General features: G+C 38.8%; 1 protein-coding gene across 1 annotated transcript in view; it reads right to left on the reverse strand.

Annotated features, from left to right (window-relative positions):
- The window catches only part of Abcb5 (ATP binding cassette subfamily B member 5), a 134,859-nt gene that overhangs the window by 95,947 nt on the left and 20,958 nt on the right, over positions 1-17,954 (reverse strand). The window contains 8 exon segments of the mRNA XM_050120827.1: positions 179-277; positions 280-335; positions 413-513; positions 3,738-3,744; positions 4,295-4,459; positions 4,532-4,662; positions 4,664-4,724; positions 8,613-8,667. Coding sequence (XP_049976784.1) covers positions 179-277; positions 280-335; positions 413-513; positions 3,738-3,744; positions 4,295-4,459; positions 4,532-4,662; positions 4,664-4,724; positions 8,613-8,667 — 675 coding nt within the window.

Genomic DNA, 17,954 nt, shown 5'->3' on the forward strand with positions numbered 1-17,954 from the left:
TTCTCTATATATTAGAATCTAAAAGTACATCCAAATTAGAGAAGGAAAAATATTAGCTTAAAACATCTTTGAAAATTCATCCTCATTCAAAATGAAATTTTCTTACTAAACTCTAGGTAAGTAAAGATGCCTGAGCCTGTCACCGTTGTTTTCAAACAAGACTTACAAAAAGGATAGTTGGTGTAGCCAGGCTCTCCACTGAAAACTGAGGAGATTCCATACCAAAAAGCCGGTCCATAGGCTCCATTCACGAAGAAGTAGATGGCGACAAGAGAGTTTTAACTACAGCCTTCTTTATACCAGCAAGATTTGCATCTTATAGATTCTGTGTATACCTTACAAAGACAAAACACCAAGTCACCTTTGGAGAAAACAAAACCAAGCACTTTTTGTCACAGTTAAAGGTACAGACCTTTGAATTTCTTTCTCCTGGGCTGATGACAAGGCTTCTTCAGCTACAGCCCCGGCTTTGGAATAGGCATCAAGTTCCTTACTGATCAGTGAGATGACTATCTGCAGTAAACACAACCACTGTTAAACGAAGAATGAATCCGCTGAGGTCTGAATGTGAAATGTTCCCCAGAGGCTGAGCTAGTCATATTTTGGGGGAGTCTATGGGATCTTTAGAAGTGGGGTCTAGCTGATGACATAGGCTCCTACAGGTGGGTAGAGCTCACTTCCGGCTATTTTTTTTTCTCTATTTCCTGGTCCTTGGAGCTAGGAGGCCCAGCCATACCTTTTCACCACCACTGGCTCTCCCCTCTATTTATCCTGTCATGATGGAATAAAATAAGCTATGAGCCAAAAATAAAACTCTCTTTCTCTTGTTATTTATGCCACAGCAACACAAAACTGATTGCTAGGTTTTTTTTTAAAAGATTTTATTTATTTAATTATTATGTATACAGTAGTCTCATGTCTGCCTGCAGGCCAGAAGAGGGCACCAGATCTCATTACAGATGGTTGTGAGCTACCATGCTGTTACTGGGAATTGAACTCAGGACCTTTGGAAGAGCAGGCAGTGCTCTTAACCACTGAGCCATCTCTTCAGACCCCCTGATGGCTTGTTTTAAATTGTCAGCTTGACAAATCTAGAATTCAGTCTGACCTGTGAGCATGCTTGTTGAGCAATCTCTTGATTATATTAATAGAGGTGGGGACACCTGCTCATTCCAGGTGGTCCCATTCCCTTGGTCATGGGTTGCATAGGAAAGGAGGAGTCTAAGCACAAGCATGCAACATTTTTCTCTCTGCCCTTGACTGCTGCTTTGACGCCCCTGCTGTGATGGACCAGGAACTGTGAGCAAACACAACCCTTCCTCTCCTAAGTTGCCTTTGTCAGAGTTGTTTGTCACAGCAGCAAGAAACGAAATCTGGGCATTAACCACTCAAGAATCTGAGGAAGTGACAATTTGCCGGGCTCCTTACCCACACACAATTTAAATCCTGAGGCTGTCCATGACCCAGTATCTACATCTTTATCTGACTTTGCCTTCTGCCAGAAAAACCCTACTGTTTTCTCTGTATTTGAAAAGCTTCTTTCAGCTGTGTGTAGTTTTATTGGTACAATGGGGAAATATCTGATTTGGGAAAGAACATTAGAAACATTAGTTTTATGGACACTGATTTTAGTGAATCTGATTTGAATTGACTTTTTTCTTATGCACAAAGAAAGTATTCCATGGGACATAGATCACAGGAGTATGGCAGAAAGAGGAGCTTGGTTTCTCATATGTTGGGGAATGGTCTTAAAACTATTACTGTTCATACATGCTGGAGTATGTTCAGCGAATACGTTATCCTCAACACTAGCAGGTGAGAGTCAAAGTGAAAAAGGAGATCATTAATATTGATGGCAGTAGGTGGGACTATGGGGCTATCTGATTTCTCGAAAACCTGAAATAACAAGCATCTCTTCCTCAATTATGATCCTTTTGTCAAGCTTTTGTAGTCTTAATTAGTAAAATAGTTTGGTGAGAGGGAACAACAGTAATACAATTCAAGTAGGGGCTTTGATATTGTCTACTCGTGTAACTAGCTACCTGTTTCCAAAATACTAAAGTGTATTTCCTGCCATTGGAGTGTATTTGGTGTACAGGAAGCTTGAGTGGCAGGTAAAGTCATGTGAAGGCCTAAATTGAATACTAATGTCTTGATTAGGGTTCTCATTGCTGTGAGGAAAACCATGACCAAAAGCAACTTGGGGAGAAAAGGTTAATTTTGTTTACAGTTCCGTGTAACATAATATAGCATAGCATAGCATAGCATAGCATAGCATAGCATAACAACATAACAACATAACAACATAACATAACGTAACGTAACGTAACGTAACATAACATAACATAGCATCATTCAAAGCAATGAAGACAGGAACTCAAGCAGGACAGGGATCTGGAGGCAAGAGCTGATACAGAGTCCATGGAGGGGTGCTGCATATTAGCTTGCTCCACAGGAATTGCTCAGCCTGCTTTTTCAGAGACCCAGAACCACTAGCTGAGGAATGGAAACATCAACTATGGACTTGGCCCTCCCCCACTGATTGCTAATTAAGAAAATGCCTTAAAGCTGAATCTTATGGAACATTTTCTCAATTGAAGCTCCATCTAGGAAGACTCTAGATTGTGTCAAGTTGATCGAAAACAACTATTCATTTTCTGAGTTTACTTAAAAAAGACAATTATCTTCACAGAAAATCCCTAGAGGGCAAACACCACACTTTGCTAATCCTTGCACAGTGTGCAGTGTTGAACATTCATAAACAGTTGCCAAATTAAACTGAACTGAAGGGGATCATCCAACCTAATGCCTCTTGTCATTTGGGGGAACCTTGGCTCTCATTTGCTTGCTCTTACATTAGTACAATAGTGAAATTTAACACCCCTGTGCACCCCTTTATAGCTTCTGTCCATCTTCTCATGAGCAGAGAAGAATCTGCTCCTGGTAACACATTCTAGGTATTTTTCCTACCAAGTGATCCTTATTTCATGCAATCTTGAAATAAAAATGAGGAGTACAAGGTCAACACCAGAAGCCAGAATATTACAGCCCTATTGTCCAATGTTTTTTAGAGGGATAGCCAATGTACATTATCCCTGTTCCCCCAAAGAACCCTTCATACTCTGGTGAACTCATACTGTGTTGAGCAACTGTAGGGATAAGCCCTCCCCTTGGGGGCGGGCTGCCCTCGGGCGTATGTTTACTGATATATTGGGCGGGCAGAGGCTGCGCGCCCCTTCCCTTCCTCTCCTGTCTCCGCCGGCTACTCCGCTGGAACCTTGGTTTCGTGAGTCTGGTTTTGTTATTAAACTTGTTCAAATACCTATTATCTTTGGTGCTTATTTAATTCAACCGCTGCAAGCAACCCCATTGAAACACATTGGGTCACGTGCACAGAAGATGTGACTAGTGCAAGGGGTTGAGAGTGAGGGTGACAAGAAAGGGCATTGAGGTAAATATGATAAACTACATTTTATACATGTATGAATAAAACATATTGTTATGTAAAATTAATATATGTTCATAGAAATCTTTAAAAATATCTGTTGTATAAATATCCAAGCTTCCTTTTAAGAAATCAGTCAATCATGGAATATTTTTATTGCTAGAAATCTTTGATTGGACTTGTATAATGATAGCAAGGGAGCCAAGAGATTTTATGAATTGTATTTTTGAAAAATGAGTATTAAAAAATTAAAAGTAATAGTGACTTTGATGTAAGTACTGGGCATGGCCACTGGAGAGCTGCAGAGACATGTAATTCTGAGAGATTACACAGAGATACACAGACATACACACTAGCTTCAAAGCCAGATTGCGGATAAAATCACAATCTTCTGGTACATACACTAGAACATTGCTCAATTGAGAATGAAAATAGAAACTTGTGTAGAAAGCTGAAATATGTTTACTTAGGTGTTAATATATATTCTGAACCATTTAAAGGTATGTAAAGTGTAAAACTGAAGAGACTGATATTACGCAGTTCCATTGAGTGCATTCATTGGGGGATTTAGAATTCACAAAGCTCTGTCAGCAACAACTTAATGTCCAATGTGTAGTCATTCCCTACCTTTGCTGCTCTTTGAAGCAGCACTAGGCTAGTTTTTCTGCTGGTAGGATATTAATGAAAATCACATCTTAGTCATATAATTTGAAGATATAAAAGTAATTACTGGTTAAATAATCAGAGGTCAACAATCTCTCTTATACTTTAGGACATACAGAATAAAAAGAAACACCCCTCTCTCTTTTGCAAACTTGGTTAGTCATTCTGCTGCTGCCAGGCCCTGACCACATTGCTGACGAAGCCATTATGACAGGAGATGTGGACAGAAGCACCAGGGAGAGCTTCCAGCTCTTTATTAAGCTCATCACCAGGCCAACAGAAAACCCAGACATGTTCTGAAACAGCAGTGCCATCTTATATCTAACGCCATCACAGATTTTGTTGATGTCACTGCAACAAAGAAGGTTCCTGTGGTTCATTTACGCACACACCAAGTCCATACACTAACTGTATTTCCCTTACCCAACTATGCGAGTGTTAAGTTCACAGATGACACTGCCATCAAACCAGCTGATGTCTTGTACCAAAATTGAATGAAAGAACTGTTTTCGAATTCTTCTGGTTTGCTGGGCGGTTATGACCCAGAAGGAAATCTACATGTATGTAGCCAAAAATGAGGGCAGTTGCTCTTATCCCAACACAGTACAGAGTCAACCTGAGGAAAGATGATTGGAACATTCGGTAGAAGCATTGCTTTCCCCTGTGATAAGACAAAAGAAAATCCGTCAGCAACTACTGGAAATAGAAAAGAGAGCTAATATTTGATGAAATTTATTCTGGAACCTAGAAAATAACTAAAAGCACCAATAATAACAAAATGAACAAATATTAAATAATATTCTAAGTTTCTCTTTACAGCATCTAGAACATATTTTTGATGTTATTAGTAGAAACTACTACTTTTAAAACCTGTTTATTCTATCTTCTTCCAGTATTTATAATACTTTCAGGTGGAGATGTTACGTTGAGGTAATTAAGATAGGTCCAAGTGGAATAAGAGGGGAAAAAATGTTACTATTCACAAACAACTAACAGAGGGTGTGTGTGTGTGTGTGTGTGTGTGTGTGTGTGTGTGTGTGTGTGTACATATGTAACCCTTATTCTAGAATTCAATGTAAGGAACTTATGTTAAGGTAAAGGCTAAATATTGTGGGTGGTCATTTTATGGATCATACTATGGAAGAGTTGAAAGGAGTTTTAACACTTCCGGTGGTTTGAATGTAATTGACCCTCATAAGCCCGTAGGTTGTGGCACTATTAAAAGGTGTGCCTTTGTTGGAGTAGGTATGGCCTTTTTGGAGGGAATGCATCACTGTGGAAGCAGGCTTTAAGGTTTCATATGTGCTCCAGCCACGCCCAGTGACTCATACCACTTCCTGTTGTCTGCAGGTCAAGATGTAAAACTCGTTCTCCAGCACCATGTCTGCCTGCATGCCACAATGTCGCACCGTGATCATAATGGACTGAACCTCTGAAACTGTAAGCCAGCTACAATTAAATGTTTTCCTATATAAGAGCTGCCATGGTCATCTTGTCTCTTCACTCTTCACAGTAATAGAAACCCTGACTAAGCCAACACCTAACTAGGAGGATAGGTAAGAAACAGGTTATTTAATAAGCACATATAGGGAATGTACTGTGTGAGGTTCTAGAGCTGTACTCATGTGCAATACAGATACTGACATTCTGGGGACAGTGGGGCATAAAAGAACGGTTCAGGTGTACTTGAAGGGAGCAAATGGGATAGTTCACAGAGTAACTGGTGTGTAAGTATGAGTTAGAAGGGCTGGCACAGATGATAGCATGCTTAGGTTGAGCAGTGTAGTCAGGAGAGTGCTCTTCATGAAATAAGACAGATTTTCAGGTATTATCAACAGTTCTGGTTTGGACATATTCAATGTCCTGAAATGGGACTCTAGGACTGGAGAGGGCTGGAGGTGGAATTTGGAAGCCAGAGCTTCTAGGCAGAATTCCAGCAAACAACCTGAGCAAAATGACTCTGGGAGACAAATATTAAACTATAGGTTAAGAAAAGAGGGACAAGGCCTAGCTCAGGAATTCTGCAGACAGGTGGTATTTAGCCTGAAGAGAAAGAACCTACAAAGAAAGTAAGTGGTTGGAAGTCAAGGGAGCTAAGCACTTAGAACTAAAGAATAAAATAAGACTGGTGTCCATTGAAGATTTAGTTACAGATTTGTCTAGTACTAAACTTGGCAGCATTCCCAATTGAGGTTTAAAAAGGCTACTCTGTCATCTTAGTTAGTTTTCTGAACAAAACCCTACCATTCTGCGGGTCTCATTTTTGTGCTTCTGTTTATGTCTTTGCTGTTGATAAGCAGTCTTAAGCATCAAGCCAAAGTGGCATCTTGTGGAATGGTGGTACAGACTTTCAATACCATCAGGAGGCAAAGGCAGGTAGATTTCGGGGAGGTCAGGCCAGCTAGCTTAGTGTACACAGAGATTTTTATGCTGACCAGGGATACATAGTCAGACAGACCCTGTGTAAAAAAAAAATTAATAGTTTCCTTTAAAAAATTGACAACGACATTTTAAAATGTTTGTAGGACTCAGAAGATCCAGGATCATTTTTAAACATAAAGTTGTTCTGGGCCTTAATTTCTGATTTTATTTATTAATTAAAACGATTCTACAGTAAAGAAGAACACTGTATGGTGCTAGTGTAAAGACAAATATATTGATAATTACAAAATTTTAGAAGTTAGAAATTAATCCTTACAGTTACAGATAGTTGGCTTTTAGCAAAAGTAACAAGTTGTGTGGGTGAGAAAGTATAGCTGTGTCCTTAAAAATATGCGAGGACAACGTGTGAGAAAGATGAGGGTGAATCCTCCCTTCGTCATAAAGTAAGTCAAACTGAACCACAGGTTTTCAGGTAAGGAATAAACCATGCAAACGTCTTCAAGAAAAGCAGTGATTCTGGGATTCTCAAAGAATTCTAAAGTTCTGAAGCACAATTAATAAAGAAACTACTCAATAAATTGAAATTCATCAAAATGTAAAACTTTTGTGTTTCACAATAAGTCTTTAAGAAAATGAAAGTGTGGTGGGAGAGAACAGTTTGCCTTTCAAATCTGGGAAAGAACACATATCCAGAATTTGTACAGAGCTCTTCAGCTCAATCATAAAACAGTGCTACAGTTTAGAAAATGTGTACATCACAGAACATCAGTGAACAGGAGCATTCCCCCCCCCCACACACACACACACTGAGTCCGTAAAAAATGATGGCGACAAGGAAGTGGATTTAGAATTTATTTAACTTCAATTAGTTTGTATATATGGAGACACATGAGGCTGTGCTTAAGGACTTTACTCTTAGATAGACCTAAAAGAAGGATGACCATGAGTTCAAAGCTACTCTGAGCTACATGGAGAATTCTAAGTCCCAGTTGTACAGACCATTTTAGACTACAAATAAATGAACAGTAAGGGCCAGAGAAAATACTAGGTGTTCTGGTCTGTTTGCAGATTTTAAAAAGCTTAGTGATAAAGTATGGAAATCCTGTGAAGAAACCCCGTAGAGAGAAGCACTAACTCTGCACGTGCTGGTGAGTAAAGTCAAGCTTTCTGTCACCTCAGATTTACAAAACAGAATGCTTATGGCTTTCTATTATCCAGACTTTGTGATTGTTAATCTGGGTACAACTTAGTCTCAATTAAACTTTATTTTAAGAAATACTCGCTTCACTGTTTCCCTCGATTCCTCTTCCACCGCGCTTCCTTCTAACGCCTTTGTTTTTCTTTTTTGTGATGCTGAGCCTCAAACCCAAGGCCTTACACATGCCAAGCTCTCCCAGGAAATTCTATTGCTAGCTCTTCTTTCAAATTCTAAAATATATTTAAAGTGCATTTTTCTATAACAGTTAAAAAGAAAATAATTTTTTTTAGGAAAGGAAAAATAAATCCTTTATCTTTTAACAGAGGTATTGAGGTACCGCAGTTCTAGGGGGCAAAACTGGCAATACAAACACAGATCCTTACTTTTCTGTTGATGACAGTTTTGCCACATAAAACTCAGAAAATATGACCACATACTTTTTATTTTTAATTCTTTTGTGTTTGTAAAGTATTTATGCTTATGTTCACACACGTGTGTGCTTTCACATTCAGAGGCCAAAGGTCAACGTTAGTTGTTTCTTTGTGCTCCATCCTATCTGTTAATACGGGGTATTTTGCGGAATGAGGAGCTGGCTGACTTGTTTATACTGTCTCACTAATGAGCTTCAAGAATCTGTCTCCCTCATGCCTGACTTTAGAGAGGGTGGTGGGGGCCTGAACTCAGTTCCTCCCACTCACACAGCAAGCACCTTACTGAAGGAGCCATCTCCCCAGACTCATACCCTTTAAGTATATGGGAAAATTATGTACTCATTATACTATATATGGGATGAGAGAAAAGCATGGTTACTTTAACCACTTATGTTAATGTGAATGATTAAGGTTTCCAGTTTTTTTCTTATAGATATTGATTGGATAAAGTAGCAAGCAAGAAGTAGGAACATAATTCTTCATCTGGACTTACGTAATGATATCTTCATTCAACTTCTCTTGAGACTGAGAGCAGTTCTGATAGTTCGCTGCAAAAAGGTTTCCTCTTTTTAATTATAAAGGAAATTAACAATTAGACATAATGTTTCATGAATGTTCCTCCAAACCAAATAGACGATTTTTGTTTGTTTGCTTGCTTTTATAGAAAATGAAGTTCTTGTCCCTGGTTTCATGATTCTTTGCTGCCTATGTTTTTAAAGGAGAACTTGCAAGCTCTATCTCTTCTCTCCAGAACTATTTTCCCAAAGTGAGAAGTAAGAGAGAGAGCACTGAGCTTGCAGCTCACAGAAAGTTCTTCTCTAGAACATTTAATAATTCACTGCCTGCTAGCAGGTTCACAGCATCCCACCTCCTGCCCATGGTTACACTTTTTAGAATTAAATTCAACATGTTCCAGAGAGAGTTGTCATGGCAAAAAATGGACACAGATCTCATATTGGTGTTAAGTAGGGAGCTTAGGCCCCAGCACCTTGCATCTATCCTAGCCCCCTGACCCTGAGAGTAAGCACTCCAAATCCCAGAATGCCAGGTCCTGACCCCTTCCTGGGGGGGGGTCAGGACCATGCCCAAGATTATTTAGATAAACTCCCAAAAGAGGAACCTGTGGTCTCCATTTCTTCCTTCCAGTGGTCCTGTTGTGTGGCTTTCCGGTTTTCAGAGAAAAAAAAGTGGAAACTTCAAAGTCCTTTATCTGTTATATCCCATATAATAATGTCTGAATTTATTTATATGCAAATAGTCATTCCCCATCATTCCATTTATGTAATTGTGATATAATTATAACTAGCCTATGTCAAAAAATCATAATTGATGTAGAAGGAATGAAGATAATCCTAATAGAAGTAAATTATTTCTATTATTTCTAATAGAAATTAGATTTAACCCGACTGCTAAAGATAATCAACACGGCTTCTAAAATGATATCACATTGCAATAGAAACAGTGCAATCTCAATTTCTTAGAAGTAGTCTAAGAAAACATATAATGTTTGCATAAAAAGGAACAGTTAATCAATAGTAGTTACCATTTTTATTTTGTTTGTGGCAAGTAAACAGTCCTCCTTTATTATTATTATAAGCATTAATGATTAGCAAAGATTTTGTTAAAATATTCAAAGATGATGCCTTATATTCCTACTTCTTTTAAAAGATTTATTTATTTTATTTTATTTTATGTATATAAATGTATTGCTTACATGTATGTGTACCGGGTATCCATGGAAATCAGAAGACGGCATCAGATCCCTTGAAACTGTGATGTGCTAAGAACTGAACCCACATCTTCTGAAAAAATAGCAAGTGCTCTTAACCACTGACTTACTTTTCCAGTCCCCAAACAACTCCTTAGTAATGTATAATATAAAAATATTGTCCAAAAAATTTATCTAAAGTATTTTGCTACACTGATAAAATACAGTACTACAATATCTGTTACATATGCACCACATGTTCCTACCTAAAGCAAGTGTCTTATTGTTGTTATAAGACACTGTTACTAAGGCAACTTATAAAAGAAAACATTTAGTTTGAAGTTCATGGTTCCAGAGGATTAGAGTCAACGGTCATCATGTTGGGGAATGTGGCACCAAGTAAGCAGGCACGTCCTGGAGCTGAGAACTCACATCTGACTCACAAACATGTGTAGTGATAGGGAGCGGCGGGGCTGCGTCCCTGGCGCCTGGCCGCCCGCACGGTTAGCTTTACCCGAAATAATTACATGGAAACTGTATTCTTTTAAACACTGCCTGGCCTGGCTAGTTCCAGCCTCTTATTGGCTAGCTCTTATATATTGACCTAACCCATTTCTAATAATCTGTGTAGCTCCACGAGGTGCGTTTATTAGGAATGATCTTAACCTGCGTCTGTCTGGAGTGGGAGAAACATGGCAACTCACTGAATCTGCTTCTTTCTCCCAGCATTCTGTTCTGTTTACTCCACCCACCTAAGGGTTGGCCTATCAAGGGGCCTAGGCAGTTTCTTTATTAATAAGAAATCACTCCCACATCATTTCCTTTTTTTCTGTTTAAACAAAAAAGAAGGCTTTAACTTTAACATAGTAAAATTACATATAACAAAACAGTTATCAAGTAAGAATTACAGTTACAATATTTATTATCTACTTTATGTTTTATCATAACTAAGGAAAACTACAACTATGTATCCATTCTTCAACTCCATCAAAGACTCCAGAAGGATATAATATTACCTAACCTAAGCAAACAAGAAATCCAAAGCTCTAGAAATGACAGAGACATCTCGCTGCCTGGACAATCACCCAAAGTTCCTCTGTACTGTTGGGGCATCCATCTTCGACCTTCAGGCCCATAGTATCCAGATACATTTCCATGAAGCAGGAAAATTCAAAGACAGTTCAGTCACTTTCTGCTGTGTCCTGCAGAATGTCTCGTGAATTCTTTTATGAAGCAGGAACCCCGAAAGACCATCTCACCTTTAAGCAAGTTTAATAGTCCTCTCTCTGTGGGTTCTTTGTGTCCAGTTTATGCATCAGTGCAGGCAAGAGCAGTTTCTTGCACAAATGGCTATCAAACTCCATAATGAGCCTCTTCGATGCCCATCTTCCTCTTGAAATAGATTGGTGCCGCCAGGAGCAGACATGTCTCATTGTCATGAAAAGTCCTAAGTTATTAAAATATTTTAAATGCCATATTCTGCAGCCTTTGAGAGATATGAAGAATGCCTATCTGAAATATATCTCTATATATCTAGAAAATCTAAGTAACATGACTACAAACTTGACTATTATTTATGGTTATCCATTAGCAACCCATATTTCCTAATTATACATTACATTTTAAATGAACTACACAATGACAATACCTTAATCAAGATCAGAAATACATATACATATAACAATATTGACCTTAAAAGCCATACCAATGCAAATTATTCATATCTATATCATATCCCCCTTTAAATGTACAAGAACATTTATAAGCAATATTTTGGGAACATGGGTGCAGTTTTTTTCACTTCAAACTGTTTCTTGCTGAATGGGGGCGCTGCTAATCAGATCATTTAGGGTGTAACCTGTGTGCCAGGTTTATCTCAGTTGGCAGTTGAGTGAAGTAATTTTTTGAGGGTGTTCACAGCAATTTTTTCAGGAGGTTGTGGTCTATAATACCAAATTGGGATAGAAGAAATCCATAGAGTCTCATCCTCTGTGAAAACAAAAGAAGACTCTTTTCAAAGAATCATATCCTTAGACCCAAATTCTAAAGTCAAGATATCTTTAGAACATATGTGTAGGTTCAGCTTAACAGCCCATATAATGAAACGTCTCTCTGTATTTAGCTCCTTCATTGTCAAAAATTTTAAAGAAAACATAATGTACATAATCCAGACTCTCTGTGAAGTTTTTATTTTTATGTGGCTTATTTTTTTAATTTCTTTTAATCTCTTAACTATCTGTATTTTGTCTCTTTAAAGACTTTATTCTTTTTTAAGACATTACTTTTATTCTTTATATATTTTTCTTTTCTCTCTCAAGCCTACGTATATTTATCCAACAATGTGATCTATAAAGGTCTTTTATGTCTGAATCTGTTTTATTGTGACTCTGTAATTTTTTTATTATCCAGGAGCATTTCTTAAAATGTTAAGCAGTTCTTAAAAAACTTAAGTTGCATCATGTACAAGTAATATGGTACTGCCTGTGTCCTGCCCAGTCCAAACTTTAATTGTGCTGTTATTACAGTAATTATGGTAGTTCCTGCCAGAGACCAGCATAGTTCAGCATGGCAGAGTTGAGTCACTCCTGCCTCAGAGCCATTTGGTGCCCCTGAGCCATACACAGTTCCAGGCACATAGCAGTCCACATTGCCATCAAGCAAGCCGTAGCACTTTATTTTAAATGCTCCATTCAAAAGCTCTGTCTCCCGCAGGAGCCAGACAGAGATTGCAATGGCGGCACAGCCCAGAAAGCTGGCCTTTTAAAACAGCCAGTTTTTTCTTGCTGCTGAGTCCGGACAATTTTTCTCTGTGGCGTGTAACCCACAAACAGCAAAAAGCTGCATTAAATTTTCTTTTCCTTATTTTTTGTTTAAACAAAAAAAGGGGAAATGATGTGGGAGTGATTTCTTATTAATAAAGAAACTGCCTAGGCTCCTTGATAGGCCAACCCTTAGGTGGGTGGAGTAAACAGAACAGAATGCTGGGAGAAAGAAGCTGAGTCAGGGAGTCACCATGATTCTCCCACTCCAGACAGACGCAGGTTAAGATCTTTTCTAGTAAACACACCTCGTGGAGCTACACAGATTATTAGAAATGGGTTAGATTAATATGTAAGAGCTAGCCAATAAGAGGTTACAGATAACGGACCAGGCAGTGTTTAAAAGAATACAGTTTCTGTGTAATTATTTCTGGCATAAGCTAGCCATGCGGGCGGCCAGGTGCTGGGGACGCAGCCCCACCACTCTTATCACTACAAGCATGAGGTAGAGAGAAAAAGTCAGGGGGATGAAAAGGAGGAGGAGAAAGGGAGGGCAGAAGAGAAAGAGTAAGCTAACTGGGAATGGCATAGATTTCTGAACCGTCAAAGCATACTTCCAATGACACACCTCCTCCAACAAAACCACACCTCCCAAACCTTCTCAAACAGTTCCATCAACAGGGAACCAAGGAATCAAATATATAAGCCTATGGGGGCCATTCTCATTCAAAGCACCACAGTAAGTAACACTATTATAGAATACATCAACCCAAATAAATACTACTTGGAAGACAGTCTTAGGCTGCTGGGTTTACCATTCCCTCACTGAGGACTGACAGTCAGTAAATATCTACTCAGTGAACTGATGAATCAATATGCACAACAAAAGAATGTAGGGATAAGTCCCACCCCTTAGGGGGCGTGTTCGCCTCAGGCTAATGTTTGCCTATAAATTTGTGCTCCCAGTCGCTGCTTCTGCTTTCCTGGTCTCCACGGGAATGGTGGTTCTGTAAGTCTATTTCTCCATTAAAGCTGTATATATTTTTACAATCTGTCTGCATTCGTTTACGCCGTTACATTTTGGCTTCCAACATCAGGCTATTTTGCCCCCAACTCAAGCACATAGCCTGCTTGCTAAGACAGCATGCTCCCGGGTGCTGTTTTATTAGTTTGTGAATCGGGTCCCAGTGCCGAGTCCGAGATACACTCGGCCTTCAGGCCCATAATATCCAGAAAGGCAGGTGGATCTCTGGGAGGTTGAGGCTGGCCAGGCGGTGGTGGCATACACCTTTAATCCCAGCACTCGGGAGGCAGAGGCAGGTGGATCTCTGTGAGTTCGAGGCCAGCCAGGTCTACAAGAGCTAGTTCCAGAACAGGCTCCAAAACCAGAGACCACCACTGGCAGGAACCATTTATTGCAGGTAAAAAATTTCTCTTTTATAAAAAAAAAAAGTCTGAACATGTTACCATTCAAGAATTTAACAGTTTTTTTAATTGTACAATGTGGTAGATTTTACAAGTGGTGTCTATCACCCCACATCTATGGATCCTTCTGGGATTCGTAGTTTTCCTTGGCACTAAATGGTTTGATAGAAATATAATAAAGTCTTTACAAGACGAATCCAGGATTCTTAAGGCAGAGTTTGAACGCTTAAAAACAATTGAGAATGACCACAATCTTCTCAAGAATCAGTTTGAAGTTCTCCAGGAAGAGAACAGATTTTTGTTTAACATGACTCGATCAACTGAGCAAAATTTAAAGAAGGTACAGGCTGATGTTAAGGAGAAATTCATTACTATGGAAGAGGGAACAGCTGATTTGGATCATAAGCTTCAGTCCCTTTCTGTAGGAACTGAAACATTAGTGGCTGATATTAAGGAGAAATTCATTACTATGGAAGAGGGAACAGCTGATTTGGATCGTAAGCTTCAGTCCCTTTCTGTAGGAACAGAAATATTAGTGGCTGATATTAAGGAGAAACTCATTACTATGGAAGAGGGAACAGCTGATTTGGGTTGTAAGCTTCAGTCCTTTTCTGTAGGAAGTGAAATATTAACTGAGAGAATCAAAACTGCTGAATGTGACAATTGAATTTTGTCTAAAGCTTATGACAGATTGGCAGAAAGATTGTCAATAAAGAAGGCACAGTTTATGCCATAAAAATTATGTCCAAAGATGAGAACTTATCTCTAATGGACAAACTTCATACTTTAGAATCCTCAATGAAGGATTTGGAACATAACTCTGGACAGGAGATTCAGACATTACAGAAGGCAATGGTGAATAGAATTGAAAAGATTGAGGAATTTCTAAATTCTGATGAAGAAGAGCAAAGGGTAGAAAGGCAAATTTTAACTACATCTGTGAAGAGCAAAGGGTATAAAGGCAAATTTTAACTACATCTGTGGGTAAATCTTTCCGGGACAATTTCCACAAAGCTCTACCTGCAGCTCTACCTGCCTTTCCAGTAATAACAACAGATAAGGTGATTGGTTCCAGAAACCCTAGGGTCATCAAGGAAGATACATGGGAGCCTGTCCGTATGAATTACCTCAAAGAAATTAAACAGGCTGTCATGACTTTAGGGATGCACGCCTCTTTTGTTAAAGAGATGCTAAAATCTTGGGCCACAACAAGTAGAGCAACGCCCTTGGACTGGCTCCAGCTGAGCTCTGCGGTACTTGAGAGTGGACCGCAATTGAAATGGAAATGCTTATTCAGTCAAGAGGCTAGACTTTTAGAACAGCAGGAAAAAGCAAAGGGAATTGACATTTCCCTAGATAAAATTCTAGGTGAAAGGCTCTTTTCTGAACCTCAGGAACAAGCTAATTTGGATGAAAACACACTCTCCATGTGTACTACATCAGCCTTAAGGGCTTGGGAAAGGGAACAAGACCCAGGACAGAGAATGGAATCATTTGTCACAGTTAAACAGGGTCAGAGACTTTACAAAGACAAACTAAGGCTGTACAAATAGGGATATCTGACCCAGAAGCAAGACATATAATGATTAAGTCTTTGGCTTATGAAAATGCAAATGTGGAATGCAAAAGGATTTGGGGGCCTTTAAAGCTCAGATCAGTGCCCTTGGAAGAATGGGTCTTGCATACACTGAATGTTGATACATTTGATTATGGCACTGAAGCATGGGTAGAAGAAGCAATTTCCAATGGTAAAAGGAGACACCAGAATACCAAATGTTTTAATTGTGGCAAAATGGGTCATATGAAAAGGAATTGTAGACAACAGATTTTCAGAAATAATAATAATGCATCTTCTAGAAATAACAGGAATAGAAGGACTCAGCCTTCAGGTTTATGTAGAAGATGTGGAAAAGGTAGACATTGGACGAATGAATGCAGGTCTACAAGAGATAGACAAGGCAACCTGATACAGATGGGAAACGTAAGAGGGGGGCCTCACAGGCCCCCATGGAAACATGGTTCAGTCATTTCCAGTTTCTGTAGAGAATGTGCCTTGTCAGGACAATTAGGAAGCCCTATGCCTACTGTTACAAGCAATAATGATCAGAAAGATGAGTTACGTGTGTTTTGGCAAAATTCTATAAATGATCAAAGACCCAAGCTGAGAGTGTGTGTAAATTGCATTTTTATTACTGGCCTGCTGGACACAGGTGCTGATGTAAATATCATTACCCCAGAATCTTGGCATCCATATTGGCCTCTTCAGAATGTAAATGTTCAGTTCCTGGGAATTGGAACCCTATCTCGAGTAAGGCAAAGCACGAGATGGGTTGAATGTATAGGGCTAGAGGGACAAATAGGAAAATTAAGGCCATATGTAGCCAATATTGCAATGAATTTATGGGGTCGTGACCTATTACAACAATGGAATACCCAAATTAACATTCCTGCTACTTCTAGAGCCTATATTTCTGAGAATAATATTAAAAGATATTATAAACGGAGAAAACCAGCCATTCGGGCTGTACTAGAACAAGCAATTGATGTCCCTTCAGAGATACCAACAGCCTTGCCTCTAAAATGGTTGAATGAGAAACCAATATGGACAAAGCAATGGCCTTTAGCTGAGGAAAAATTACAGGCTTTAGAACAGCTGGTACAAGAGCCATATAGAAGAATCTACCAGCCCTTGGAATTCTCCTGTATTTGTGGTTAAGAAAAAAATCAGGTAAATGGAGAATGGTGACAGATCTCAGGGCCATCAACAAGGTTAATTTACCTATGGGCCCTCTGCAATCTGGAATTCCTTTGCCCTCTTTATTACCAAAAGGATGGCCTCTCATAGTTATTGATTTAAAGGATTGGTTTTTTTTTTTTTTTACTATACCTTTACAAAAAGAAGATAGAGAAAAATTTGCCTTCACAGTGCCTACTTATAACAATTTTCAACCTTTGTGGAGATAGCACTGGCCCGTCCTCCCCCAGGGTATGATAAATAGCCCCTCCTTGTGCCAATATTTTTTGAATCAACCATTGCAAATTATCCGCAAGAAATTTCCCAAATAGATTACATGGACTACATTTTGTTATCCGATTCAAACATGGATACCTTGAACAGACTGTTTGAAGAAATAAAGATACTTTTACCTAAATGGGGATGCAAATTGCTCCTGAAAAGATTCAGAAAGGAGATTCTGTTAATTATTTAGGTTATAAAATAGGTTTGCAAAAAATTAAGACTCAAAAGGCACAAATTAGGAGAGATCACCTATGGACTCTTAATGGCTTTCAAAGACTGTTAGGAGACATTTCCAGTCTACGACCAGCTATTGGGATAACACCTGATCTAATAATTCATTTGAACAAAACCTTGGATGATGATAAAGATTTAAACAGTCCCAGAAAATTAACAGCTAAAGCAGAAAAGGAACTGACAATGATTGAGGAAAAATTACAACAGGCACATGTGGACAGGGTGAATCCAGAGCTCGATTGTATTCTCCTCATATTACCATCCAAAATTTCTCCTACAGGAATTTTAATGCAGAGAGATGATATTATCTTGGAATGTATCTTTTTACCACATAAAACAAGTAAGAAACTGAAAACTTATGTGGAAAAAGTCTCTGAGTTAATAAATGATCAAATCGAACTATAAAGGATATGTTGAATAAACAGAAAGGGGTGGAAAACACCCCCAGAAATAGGTTACATAATGCTTTGTTAACCTTGAATTTTCTCAATGCTAATGAGAAGGGAACAATAGCTGCAGAAAGACATTTGATAATGGAAAAGTCTACTGAACTAAATCAACCAGTTTATTTCAAGGTTGTGCTGACCTCACAATGGAAACCAGGAGATGTGCTGCATTGGGGAAGGGGTTTTGCTCTTATCTCCACAGGTGAGGAACAATTGTGGATACCGTCAAAATTAATAAAGGTTC

The sequence above is a fragment of the Alexandromys fortis genome, unplaced genomic scaffold, assembly GCF_014885135.2.
Source record: "Alexandromys fortis isolate MF-2015 unplaced genomic scaffold, M_Fortis_MF-2015_v1.1 scaffold_182, whole genome shotgun sequence".
In the NCBI taxonomy this organism is placed as follows: Eukaryota; Metazoa; Chordata; class Mammalia; order Rodentia; family Cricetidae; genus Alexandromys; species Alexandromys fortis.